Genomic DNA, 13,711 nt, shown 5'->3' with positions numbered 1-13,711 from the left:
CGAATATTTTACGACAAAAAACATTACTTATCTAAACTGAAGCGTGTCCCAAATAGGTGCACGATTCAGCTCCCAAGTTAGCTTCCAAAACCCACCACAGATTTTCAATGGTACCCTTTGTAGCTGAGACGGCCTGTGACAATGAGTCTGGTATTTCATATTCAAATATAATCATGTTAGAATATGAAATAAGTTTAATATAGTTATCATGCAATGAAGTAATTAATTTTATTAAAACAAAGATTTTATCTCTTTCCAGGTGGGCGGCGTGGTCTGCCATGGGTTGCTTCGGGTCGCCGGGCGCCAAGAGTGGCGAGGATGACGCCAAATCACAGAAGCGGCGCAGTGACGCAATTACCCGCCAACTGCAAAAAGATAAGCAGGTAAGAGATCTTCTGATGAGTTTATAATATACGAAACGTACGACTTCGCTGACATCAGTTATATAACATATCTTTATACTTCATATATTTTATTATAATTTAATAATTAATCATATAAATAGTAGATCTTGAAGTCCTGAATTGGACCAGTAAATGTCGTACAGGTTTTCTGTCAAGAAATTGTCAGTGACCACCTGGATTTGGAGATTGGCACTGTTGCTTTGCTGTGTCGGGTAACTCCCGACGTTGTGAAGGTCCTAAGCCGAGAGGCCACACACTGAAGGCACATTTAGGACGTTCGTATAACATAAAAAATCAGATTTTACAATCGAAAAATTCTCAGTAATGGCCTAAAGTCTAGAAGTTGGAAGTGTACTCTCGAGCCTCGGAAGCCGGTCGTGTCGGATTAGAGTGAGGTAAGGTGAAGGAATACAGAGTGCACCTGTGTTTCCGAACACTCTTGTGCCCTCCCTCCCTTGAGATTGGCCTCCTCGTGATTTAAATCGGTCACGACGACATTATCATCATAAGATCTGACTTGAGTTTAAGTACTAGACCTCTCACGTTGTCGAGTTATTAGGGACAACTGCTGACACGTGTGCTTGCGAAAATAATTGCGAAATGAAAAAATCCTTAAGTTACCTAAAACTCATTGTAAAAGACTTAATTTTGATTCGTAATAAAAATTAAAATAAAATGTTTCAGCTATATCGCGCAACGCATCGCTTGCTACTACTCGGCGCTGGTGAGTCAGGGAAATCGACGATCGTCAAGCAGATGCGAATCCTTCACGTGAACGGCTTCTCCGACAAGGAGCGACGCGAGAAGATCGAGGATATCAAGAAGAATATACGAGATGCGATACTTGTGAGTGGTATTTAATGAGGACTTGCCATTTGCAGTTCTTTAGACATGAATAGTAGGTACAGCAGAGGTCATTATTTATCTCACTGGAATTAGGTTGTATGAGTTGGGGGGGGGCGCTTTAAGTGGGAAATGTGGGTCTCGATGGCAAAAGAAATGGCGATACTTCCGTCTCTAGCGACGTCACTTCATCGCTTAAAGCGGAGATCCTGACTTTATATTATTCAATTTTCCCAATATTTAATTCAATCAATAGTGTTTTTTTTTAAAGAGTGTTGTAATTTTGTAATAATGTTAACACGAGTGATCTGCTGATAAATATTAACATCTATTTTTAATTGAATTTTTATTTTTAAATATACAGTTTATTCGTTTTCACATTTCATGGGTACTATAAGGTATGTGAATTGAAGTTTCTAGTGATGTACTCATGATACAATCAAATAAGTCGATAAAAAATGTAATCGACATTATTGATAGTAAGCAATTAAATTTTAACGACGCCAAAGGTAGGACTGCTTTATGAATTTTTTGGATTCTGCTAATTTTATTTACTTTGTAATAAAGTCTGAATATCTCTTAAAGATTTAGAAACATAAAAACGTATACTTAAATTGTATTACTAATAATTGTTACGGTGTTTTTTTTAGTTGTCGGTTGAATTTCTTATAATCTAGATACTATTGTAACGTTATTAGAGCCGGGTAGGTTTTTTAATCTGGGAGGATAGCCTCACCATAACCACTTTAAAAATATATAATGACTTATATATTTGTCAAGAAAGTGCAGATTATATCACAAAAAAAAAATTTTTAATGAAATAAATTATTTATTCAAATCCATATTTGTTTAGTTATGATTTCTAATCCATATAATTTGTATGTGAACCGGTGTAAGATCAAAGGATATAGATTAAGAGCATGCTGTATAGTATAAAAAAAAAATAACTGTATTCGTAATGACTACAAACAAACCAAAGTTACAAAATAGACTACAATTAAAATTATATATAGTAATCAGTAATCCTTAAATGTTGTTTGTGATTCGGCCTGCAAATAATTATGTTCATACGTTATAAATAAGCCAATCTAATTTAATTTAACACTGAGTAAAATAGAGAAGATAGATGGACAATATGTTTCTGGATATCTGTTTATTTAAGAATATTAAAAATAACATTTTGATCCTGGTGTGGCAGTGTCTACAAGCAAAAGTGAACACTTACCATCAAGTAGTCCATTTCTTCGCCTGCCAGATAACATTTCAAATAATTTTATTTTCCCGATTGTATTTTTGACCACAGATGGCAAGATCACTATACCGGCAGTATTCTCTAGGTATGAGTTTTTTCTTCTTCCAGACAATTACTGGTGCGATGAGTACCCTGACTCCGCCCATCCCTCTCGAAAAGCCGGAGAACAAGGCGCGCGTCGATTATATACAGGTACGGAACATCTTAATATTATTAATGCAAAAGTGACTCTCTCTAACTATCTGTACCTCTGTCTCTCTGTCTGTTGCTCTTTCACGGACAAACCACTAAACCGAATTTGATGAAATTTTGTATGAACCAAGTTTCAACACCAAGGAAGAACATAGGCTATTTTTTTATACCTAACTTTTGACTACCAAGCCTATATAATGCGAGTATTGCCGCGGGCGATTCGTGATAATTTAATGTCCAAGCGATATCGAGTTAAATGAACATAACATTTATAACTTTGGTTATTTATGCCTGAAAACAAAAATATAATAGTTTGTAATATATGTAATAAATATGATTATGTAAACTCGTTATAGGATGTAGCGTCCCAACCGGATTTCGATTACCCATCAGAGTTCTACGAACACACGGAGGAGCTGTGGAAGGACCACGGCGTGCAGCGCACCTACGAGCGCAGTAACGAGTACCAACTCATCGACTGTGCCAAGTAGTATGTAAAAACAACCTTAATATAATGACCATTAGGTCCTAGTTACTTTGATAATAATCTAAATTGATTTTTTTTAAAGTAATTAGTAATAATTGGTCCTAGTGTGTCTTAAATTATTTAATTATTAATGTGAAGTAAAACCTAAACCTCAAGATATATTAAAATAATATTGACGAGCGACCGCCCCCCCCCCCCAGCTTCCTGGACCAGGTGCACATCATAAAGCGCGCCGACTACACGCCCACGGAGCAGGACATCCTGCGCTGCCGAGTGCTCACCTCGGGCATCTTCGAGACGCAGTTCGTCGTCGACAAAGTCAATTTCCAGTGAGTGACACTACCCTCGGATCGCGGCGTCTTCGGTTACATGGTCTATAGCATTATCTTGGACCTATTTACTATAAGTGGTATATTGGGTATTTACCTGACCGAATCACAAATAAATACATAATATTATGTATTGAAACTAAAAATTTACATTGAATTCATAGACAACCTCGGCTTGTGTTGAGATCAATTTAACCAATGTTCACTACATACAATAATAAATCTTCACCAATTACGGGCCATTATCGCCGTCCTTTTATACACAGTCGAAATTCGGTTTCCGATTATTTACCTGATGAAAATGATTAATAGTTTATGAAAGTTTTAATTTGGTATGATAGTATTCAGGGTAGAGTAGCTAATTGTATTTTAATGTTATTAGTTGTTTTTTCTTTGATTATACCTAATACTAAATAATCGCCAAATAAAATCAGGTCAAAGTCAGATTATTTCGAAATTGTAAACGAAAACTTTCCTTTGGGTCTAATATCCGTTACCAAAACTAACCGAAAACCGGTAAAATATTATTCATATATCCGTATCCATTTCTATATAGATCCGAATTTTTATATCCGTGTCACCCCTCATAATATTTGAGTACTTTTTTTTTGTATAAAAGTTTGATCTTATTATCTTGCATAATTTATCATTTATTATTCTCTCTTCCAGTATGTTCGACGTGGGCGGTCAGAGGGACGAGCGACGCAAGTGGATCCAGTGCTTCAACGACGTGACCGCCATTATCTTTGTGACGGCCTGCTCCTCCTACAACATGGTGCTGCGTGAGGACCCCACGCAGAACCGGCTCAGAGAGTCGCTCGACCTCTTCAAGAGTATATGGAACAATAGGTGCAAAAAATACTGTGTTCTTGTATAAATAAACTTTTTAACTTACTAGTACTTGTACGCACATTGGTCGAAATTCGACAATATGATTATTGTTGCAAATTTAAAAAAGCTTTCTTTTCCTTCCATTTTTTTTTATTGATAACAATAAAGCTCGTCAGTAGCTACTTAGAAAAGAAATCAGCTAACAAGCAGACGAAGAAAAGTAACTCTACTGTTTTTTGTCTTTGCCTTTTTATATATAGGTAAGACATAATGGGATGGCCAGTCGGTGACTTAAATTCCCGATAAAAAAATGATCTCGTAAGACCCGTTGGTTTATGTAAGCGAGTCATTTAAATTTTTTTTAAAGTAGATGTATCAAATGCAGTAACTAATTACAATTTACAATGCGTTTAAACTACAACTAGAAACATTATTCAGCTGTGCAAAATTTCACATAATATAAAGATAGCTATGAAGAAATATGAGCAGGAATAAGTATTAAACGAATGAATAGAAGTTACAATACTGACAATATTTCGCGCAACGATGACGTCGGTGTTTGCGTCCCGCTCCACAGGTGGCTGCGCACGATATCGGTGATCCTGTTCCTGAACAAGCAGGACCTGCTGGCGGAGAAGGTGCTGGCGGGCAAGTCCCGGCTGGAGGAGTACTTCGCGGAGTTCGCGCGCTACCAGACGCCGCCCGACGCCTGCCCCGACGCGCGGGACCACCCCGAGGTCGCGCGCGCCAAGTACTTCATCCGCGACGAGTTCCTCGTGAGTACCGCGCACGCACGCGACGCCCCACGCCCCCCCCCCCCCCTGCGTGCCCCGCGCTCACCCCCCGCGTGTTGCAGCGCATCAGCACGGCGAGCGGGGACGGCAAGCACTACTGCTACCCGCACTTCACGTGCGCGGTGGACACGGAGAACATCAAGCGCGTGTTCAACGACTGCCGCGACATCATCCAGCGCATGCACCTGCGGCAGTACGAGCTGCTCTAACGGGACGGCGGTGGGTATCGCGCTCCTGCTCGGGCTCGTTATAGTTCTAGCCGAATGTGTTAAAGATAAATCAAATACTGGCTTCGTTTTTATTTTTTCATAATAATTAAGCAAAATCGATATCAGTAATGTGTATAGCTTGAAAAGTCTCCGAAGTGACTTTCTATTGATATTTTCTCCCTTACATTGGGTTATTCTACTGCTAAACAACAGTATCAAGTATTGTTGTGTTCCGGATTGAAGGATGAGTGAGCCAGTGTAACTACAGACACAAGGGACATAACATCTTAGTTCCCGAGGTTGGTGGCGCATTGGCGATGTAAAGCATGGTTAATATTTCTTATAGCGCCATTGTCTATGGGCGGTCGTGATCACTTGAGGTCAGGTGGTCCATTTACACGTCCGTCTATACAAAAAAAGTGACGGATAATAATATACAATTGTGGACATATAAGGGTAACATAAATACAGATTAAATAATACCTAAGATGTTTTCATTAAGTTCGTGAGGGCGGTTTTTACCAAATTAAAAAAAAAAGTTTCGAGATCGAATTCTCTGTTTTTGCTTATTACACTTTAGTTCTTAATTTCTTCCCCAAAAGATATTTTTATAAAGTTTTAAGTGTAAACTTGACTTGACTTTTAGTGCAGTTTGTCTAAAATAGTTGCTATATTCAAGAAACGATTAGCTTAACACAAGCAGTTACAGGTTGGATATTTTTTTTTATCAAAAAGCTGTAAATAACTAACAGTAGGATACATTTTTGAAGATAACATAATTACATGCAATAAAAGTGTACACGTTAACTGACCTTTTTAAGAGCAAATAAGTAAGAACGAAAAGAATATACGACAGATGTTCTGCACAGGTGTAGTGGAGATGAGTGCTCTGATGAATTCTGCTTTTGTTTGAGTCAGATGGATGGTTGAATATGGAAATGGTCCGGAGAAAGATCACAGGGTACCTATATTGGTAGATATATTGTTGGATTGTTGGATCACAGTCTCATGGTGGAGGGGCAGGAATCGTTTGGCAGATATTTGCGTATCGTCACGCGTGCTGCACAGCGTAGATATTAAGGCCGCTGATTGGAGGAAAATTCATAAAAAATATTTTATAATAAATAGTGATACCGTCAGTTCCTTTGTGACGAAATAGAAGCATTTCTCTTTTATTGTATTAGTACTCACCCTTATGCAACAGCGCTCATCGTGTGATACCTTAAATATGTTGAAGTCACAGCCTTTAATGACTCCTTATATATGTTAACATAATCGATGAACTTGAGATTCAAGTTCTTTAAGAGTTGGTCAAAAGACAAGTTATACAAAGGAATCCAGTACCATTCAAGAGATCTTGAATGTTGATTTCTCATTGTATGTCCAGACTGATGCAGTCAATTTTATCATAGAGAAAATCTAGAACATACCCAGTGAGCTTTATAAAAATGTTCTCTACGAAAGCACAGTACTGATAAATTTTCTTACAACGGCAATATATATTAGTATTAATTATCGATGGTAATATTTATTCAACAATATATCTGTATATTATACCGTTAGCATTCAATGAACGCGGATACAGCTGTTTGCAAACGAATTTGTGCACTTTATCCTACTTCTTAATTTCAAATAAGTGTTATTGTTAAAAAAAAAATTCTATAATTTTCACATTTTTCCTCATTTGTAATCTTAACTTAGTGTATTATGTTTTTTTCCTATACTTCCTACTATTAATTAATTAGTCGATAATAATAGCAATTAATTAGTCGATACGAGTCCAAAGTGAATACAATGGATGATTATTTTGAATTTTCCAGAAGATAAAAGAGAAGAGCGATGCGCGCCGACACTGGCTTGACAGTCGGCGACACAGCAGAGACCCCCCAACCCCCCCACGCCACGCGACAGACTCGAGCAGGCCCGACTGCCGGCACTTGGCGTAAAACTTACATTTGTCGTACGGTAGTAAGTACTCGCAGCCCTCACTCACGTGTAGTGTCTCTTTCTAGTCGCGAGGTAATCAGTACAACCGCTGATTGTATCTATATACAGCGTTTCCTTTCCAATCGAACTTACTAGAAGCTATATATAGATAGATAAGACACGGCCCTTTACAAATAATCATCACTTCTTAATAGAACATCCTGTATTATCTATCTTACGTATGGCTATGTACGCACGACAAATCGAAATCTTATGTCAATTGCCTAAAATTTTGGTTATTATATTGTAAGTTGTGAAGTCGATACGACGTAAAGAGTTATTTTTGATTGAACAGCGTGAAGTGGCGTTATAGTCGCATTATTTCTAATTATGGATACTTTGGTGATTATTTCGTGTAGCAATATAGCACGTATATTTTGTAACCGAATAGAAAAAAAAAACAAATGCACAATACCATGAAAGAATACGTATTTAATACAATTATGAGATGTATGTAAAACTTTTATTCTACATTTTTATACATGCCGGTAACTATAATAGAATTATTTAATAATATATATATTCAGTCGCGTGGCCAGTGTACCATTTGCTAGTGTTAACAAAATCGACCGCCGGGAGGCCAGTGTCACTGTGATTTCCTTTCGCATGGTGTTTCCGAACGTTCAGCACGCTGGCAACTTCGATTTTCTAAAATGGAATACATCGGCTCGATGTGTAAGGCAGTTTTAGTTAGCACCTCCGTCTTGCAAAAAAAAAAGTAATGTATAGTTTACGTCAAAAATATATTTACTATTTAGTCTGTACCACGAAAAAGGCGCGAAAGTCAATTTTTTATTCGACATTTTGTAATAAATAGTCGCACCGTTATAGTATAAACATTTTATAAATTTGCGGATTATACGGTATCGTGTTACAAACTTGTACCTATATGTGTAAAAATATTTTATGATTTATATTTCGGAAGTAACACCAAAGAAGAAATTAAACGAGTTCATACAATTAATTATATTTGTATTTAGAAAAGCAATGAAGCGGTTGGCGAGCGTTAGAATGCCATTTTATATTAAGGATCATTGTGTAAAGCGATTTTAACCGGAGGCTAGATTTAGTATTCATACGGAAAAAGCACAGTTTTGCTTTTACTAAACAATATAGTAACATTTTGTTTTACTTCTTGTTGACAGTTAACGTTTTTTTTTTTATTTGTTTTATCGTTGACATTAAAATATATCTTGACATTTAATTTTGAAACTGAAAATACGTACCATAGACATAATATGTTTGCACATACGTTTAAAAAAAAAAAGAAAAAGTGGTACCCAAGTGTAGACCAAATTTTATTTCGTAATCGTTTATTGGAGTGTTGGTATACGTTAATAGTTAAATATACAATTTTTGTATCGCATATTTTGTTTTTTTTTTTTTTTTTGAAGCAATGATTCGATTTTGAACTTTGTTCTTTTTTCTGTCTGTATATTTTTGAACTCGGAGATTTTTTTTTCTATTCTATTTTAAAATACGCGTCCTCTGTCGTTATTTTGCGGATGCATTGTTAGATTTATTTTACATTTAGTTTTATAAAGTGTCTTCCATTGTGTAATAGTTTTTTTATTTACTTTTTTTTTTGTTTATTATTAGATGACTTGTTAGGTTGTTTAATTTAACGCACATTTTGACTATAACAAGAAAAAGCAGAAAAGCTTTTGATATATTTAACTTGTAGAATAGTTCTTATTATATGAAAATTTCTTAATATTAAGGTCCAAAGAGTTCGCCGCCCGTATCCGATACGGTGCCTATAATATCAATCATAGCAGTATTTGACTTTAATTGTTCATTTCTTTCTAATTTATAATATATTTCCCATATATTTTTAGGACATATTTAGCCCTAAGTACAAATGTTACTAACATTATCGCCCTAACATAAATAAATAATTATTATTAATATAAATAAAAAAAATATATTTTATTTATAGAATTGGTTTATGTACTTACAATACGCGTTGTTAGAAAATACACTGAAAGATCTATTTTTCGTTATTTCTTTTATTATTGATAAGAATTCGTTAGGTTAGTTTTAATTTTTGTTTTTTTTTTTCGCATTTCCTAACACGCTTCGTGAATATGAAACTATTTAATTGTAATTAATAATTATATTTATAATGATATGGTCCTTAATATACAATGCTGAAGCGTTGGTTAGTGTAATGTGCCATAATGAAGTGTTGCTAGCGGAAACACCATAATGTTACCATATAAAAAAAATATAAATATATATATATATAATTACAAAATATGTTTACAATTAAGCTGATCCTTCCTAGTAATTTGTAAATTAACGCTATTTTGCTTTGTAATGATAAAAGTGTCGTTATATTATTTTTTAAATATATATATTAATTATGAAACGTATTTCTTTTTTATCTCTTGTTTTTAAAAATTTTAATTGTAAGTAGGGAATTATAGTGTATGTTAAACGAGTATGTTACATTACGCGATTGAGCCGGGGTCGCTCAAACTTCCTTTATATTTTGTCAATATTTATATAAAAACTTTTATTACGAATAAATTCCATTGTTTAATAATTCTTATATATGAAAATTCTGTTTGTAAACGAACTTTTAGAATTAAATAAAAGCAATTCGTTTTTTTTTTTTTTTGTTACTAAGGATGTAAGAAAGAATTTTACAGTTGTGTGTTTAATTATTTATTTTGTACACTTGTTTCTGGTATTCGTAGGTTCTTTAAATACTTTTATATAGCTATTATATATTTAATATGACTATGTGCAATAAGAGCGACTCCCGAATAACACAGTCTTAGAAATCATTGTGAAATAACACGGCGTCTTATATACTTATGTAACTTAAAAAATAATATTTGGTAGCTAATTAATTAAGTTTTAGACTTATCGCGATATTGAAATGAATGCAAAAGTAACAAAAAAATATTTAATATTAATGTAGACTGTCGATTCGTGAAGGTATCCTTTCCTAGCAGATCTACTGTCCACTGATAGTCGGATGTGAACATATTAGCTGGTCCTCGTTTTTAACTTACCAAATGTAAGCAGTGGCTGGAGTGCTTTGAGGTAATCTACCTAAAGTTCTTCAGGGTGCACATAGAGCTGTTGCAACCTACAAAATTAATTATGTATTTTTTTTATTGTATACCGGGAATAGTTAGATTACTTAGTCCATTCCACGAGTCAAACTCTAAGGGTGCAAAATACTCGCCCCTCATTGGTTGATGCGCGCGGCTAGAGATAAACGAGACGAATCCTAAGTACTTTTAACCAATAATGTCATGTCAATGTCATGTCAATGTCATGTCAATGTCATGTCAATGACATTATTGGTTAAAAGTACTTATAGTGACTACTAATGACAGCACAAGAGCGATCTCTTTTGGGGACTCGTTTTGTAGAATGACATTTAATGCATATAGATTACACCGGTTAATTTCCTAGTGATTGTAGAATCTTTGGTCAATCTTTGACCTTCGATTCGACGATACAGTTGAATAACGTCGTAACAGCTCTATGTAGTTTCCTCCGCTAACATTAGGTATATTAGCAGTACTTATAACGGTCACTTATATAGACTCGAACGTCAATATGGAGGTTTTGTAGAATTTACAATATTTTTTGTTTTAACTTTTTGTATTTGGCCAGTTAAAAATATGAGGGTGGATGTCAAGAGGAACATACTGTGTGTTAGTCGCGTACGAACAGATAACGTGATCGCATGGAATATAGTTGACGAAATAATACTTAAAGAACAAAAAAAAATATTTAAAAAAAAAACCGCTTTTTGTCTTTGAACTTCTTGAATCTCAAAATACGCGGTAGCGAAAAGATTTATACACATTCATTGAATCCGCAACAATTACTACTTCTAGTTGTAAACTAACCCAAGAAACAAATATATCGTTTGAAAATCATAATATTATCTGTGACGTTATTTTGTATCTGTCGACGTCATTCGAGAGACCCCCCCCTCCCCGCTACACACCCCGCCCCTCGTACAATTAAGAAAGCGCAATAACAAGTGAGTCATGTATGTATAAAGTAGTTTAGAATACTTTGTATGTTTTTCGATATGTAGATGATTACTGCCAGCGTCGACGTCGAGTATTGATCGCACTAAGATGTAAAACTTTATGAAGTAAGTCTCAGTTTCGGTGTTCGGAAACGATACGTTTATTTATGAAATCTTCGAGGCAGGCAACTTTTTAGCGTACTGCGTAGCGTAAAGTAAATTTAGTTTGCGTGATCGACTCCTTGACTATAAGTAGTTGATGTCCGTTGCCAACAACCAAATAGTATTGAACAATTCCTCCTTTTTTAATATATCTTTCATAGTAGATAAGTGAATGTACTTGCGCACAATATGTATGTGAGGACGGTGTCGTATAACTTTTGTTCGAACTCTCAAAGTGCAGCGCTCGCCGCAAATATTTTTGGTAACGTTTTACTCGTAGGCCGAGAGTGGCTGTCCGCATGCCCTTCACATCCGTTTCGCTCTAGATATTAAAATGATGGCATTTAAATCATAGTGCTCATAGATTTTTTTCCATTGTAGCACAAACGTGTTTTCTCTCAATTTTTGGTAGTTTTATTTTATAAAAAAAAGTTAATAATAAAAATTTTACGTAGCATAGCTCGAACACTTTCGTTACGTATTCGTGAACAGCACTATACATTGTATTCGTTGCCGACGGACTGCGGATTATCGTGTATTTACTCTTAATACCTACGTTTAAATATATACTGAAAAAAAAATCTATATTTTTAACAATTTAATTTAAAAAAATATACCTAATTATTGAAATTCCTAAAGATTAAAAATGAAATTTTTAATATTTACGTGTATAGTAGTGTTTACTGCGAGTTGATTATTATTAATAACAAACGCTTATAATTTTATCGTTTCAAGAAAATCGCAAAGGGAATGTATTATTTACTGTCCAAGAAATTAATAATCTATAACTGATGTGTACACAAAAATCAGTATGTTTCAGGTACTTTGAATCCGACTTAATGTATGTAAAAATAAATGTTGTTTTAAAATTGTGAATTTTTATTTATTTACCTTAAACCCTTGGTGTATTTGTATATTACAATTATTTATTTTAAACTTATATGCAGATACCGAAACGTGAAAGTTCTTTAATAAATTTATTTAAATTTCCCTATGTTTGCTTAGAATTACTTTGGCTGATTTTTTATAATAAAGATAAACCATGATTTAGTCCTTGCTATGTCAGATCAGGTATTGTAATCAAATAGTGTAATATTTGAAAATAATTATGTTTATTAGTACTATAAAAAACAACCAACTGAATTACTTTTTAGCAGAAATTAAAACTGTAATGAGTATACACTCGGCTGTGTTCACGAATTTACACCACTCGACACTCCGCTACAGTACCAGCAGACGAAATGTTAACCGTAGCTTTATTTCTGAATTTTATAATTACTTTTCGTAATAAACTTTGACATCGACATTGTTTGGGACTGAGACAGCGGAAAACTAAGCATATAACTAGATGTCTGTATTCAAATTATCTTCATAAAAAAAAATTAGTAGCGTGACGGAGTGTGTGTTGGGGCGAAGTTGCTTTCGATATATATTTTATATTAAATAACACAAAGAAATATGTTAACAACGCTTGAGAATAATTAAATGTCAATGACAAACTTTGTTAAAAAAATCCTGTGTGCTTTAATACAATAACAAAAAATAAGTCTCTATAATATTACACAAAATCGAATACAATGGAAGGAGGAGACAGACATAAAGAGAAAGAGAGCGAAGCTCGCCTGGAGAGACATAACGCTACTAAAGGGACGATTTCTGCCAGTTAACTCTATAAGCCGCGTATAGAACTTCGATCCAAAAATAAAATATATCGACAACAGCGCCCCTCGGAAAGCGTACATTGGTATAGTTGAGGTGACGGCTATGACATTGCAAGCCGAGGACCGTGCCCTCGGCAGAGACGATGAAATCGACTCTTGGTACACGCGAGAACTCCAAATAATCGTGATCGTATATTTTATCTGATATTATCCAATCCATAGACAAAACTCTCATATAAAAAAATCTAGCAAAGTAAAATTGTCGTCCTAGTAGAGACGCGCCAAAACAGATTTTTTTTTTAGAAATAAGTTAGAGGCATTGCACATCATGTTGGACAGTAACATACTTCAAAATTAAAATATAAATTTGTTCAAATTTATTTTATTTATATTAACTGAATACCGGTAAATACTTATTATTTTTTTAGTTAAGAGAATAATGTACATCACACTAATTGAGCTTCGTCAACATTTTTTGCCACTTCTATAAAAAATAATAATATCAGAATTTAATTAGATGAACCACTCTCCCTAAAAACACAATTTGGTATACTAGTA

At 34.6% G+C, this 13,711-nt stretch overlaps 1 protein-coding gene across 3 annotated transcripts in view; it reads left to right on the top strand.

The window, feature by feature from the left end:
• LOC125073569 (guanine nucleotide-binding protein G(s) subunit alpha) overlaps positions 1-9,702 on the top strand; it is a 37,038-nt gene extending 27,336 nt beyond the window's left edge. For all 3 annotated transcript variants that reach the window (XM_047684432.1, XM_047684435.1, XM_047684434.1), the window contains 9 exons: positions 260-383; positions 1,089-1,250; positions 2,608-2,691; positions 3,048-3,181; positions 3,379-3,507; positions 4,177-4,356; positions 4,916-5,114; positions 5,195-5,351; positions 7,162-9,702. In XM_047684432.1, coding sequence (XP_047540388.1) covers positions 279-383; positions 1,089-1,250; positions 2,608-2,691; positions 3,048-3,181; positions 3,379-3,507; positions 4,177-4,356; positions 4,916-5,114; positions 5,195-5,341 — 1,140 coding nt within the window. In that variant the 5' untranslated portion in view covers positions 260-278 and the 3' untranslated portion in view covers positions 5,342-5,351; positions 7,162-9,702. The remainder of the gene's footprint in view (positions 1-259; positions 384-1,088; positions 1,251-2,607; positions 2,692-3,047; positions 3,182-3,378; positions 3,508-4,176; positions 4,357-4,915; positions 5,115-5,194; positions 5,352-7,161) is intronic.
• Positions 9,703-13,711: the final 4,009 nt, after the last annotated feature.

Source organism: Vanessa atalanta, chromosome 24 (assembly GCF_905147765.1).
Source record: "Vanessa atalanta chromosome 24, ilVanAtal1.2, whole genome shotgun sequence".
NCBI classification, from domain to species: Eukaryota; Metazoa; Arthropoda; class Insecta; order Lepidoptera; family Nymphalidae; genus Vanessa; species Vanessa atalanta.
The sequence above is the reverse complement of the archived record's forward strand: the minus strand, read 5'-3'. Positions and strand labels throughout refer to the sequence as shown.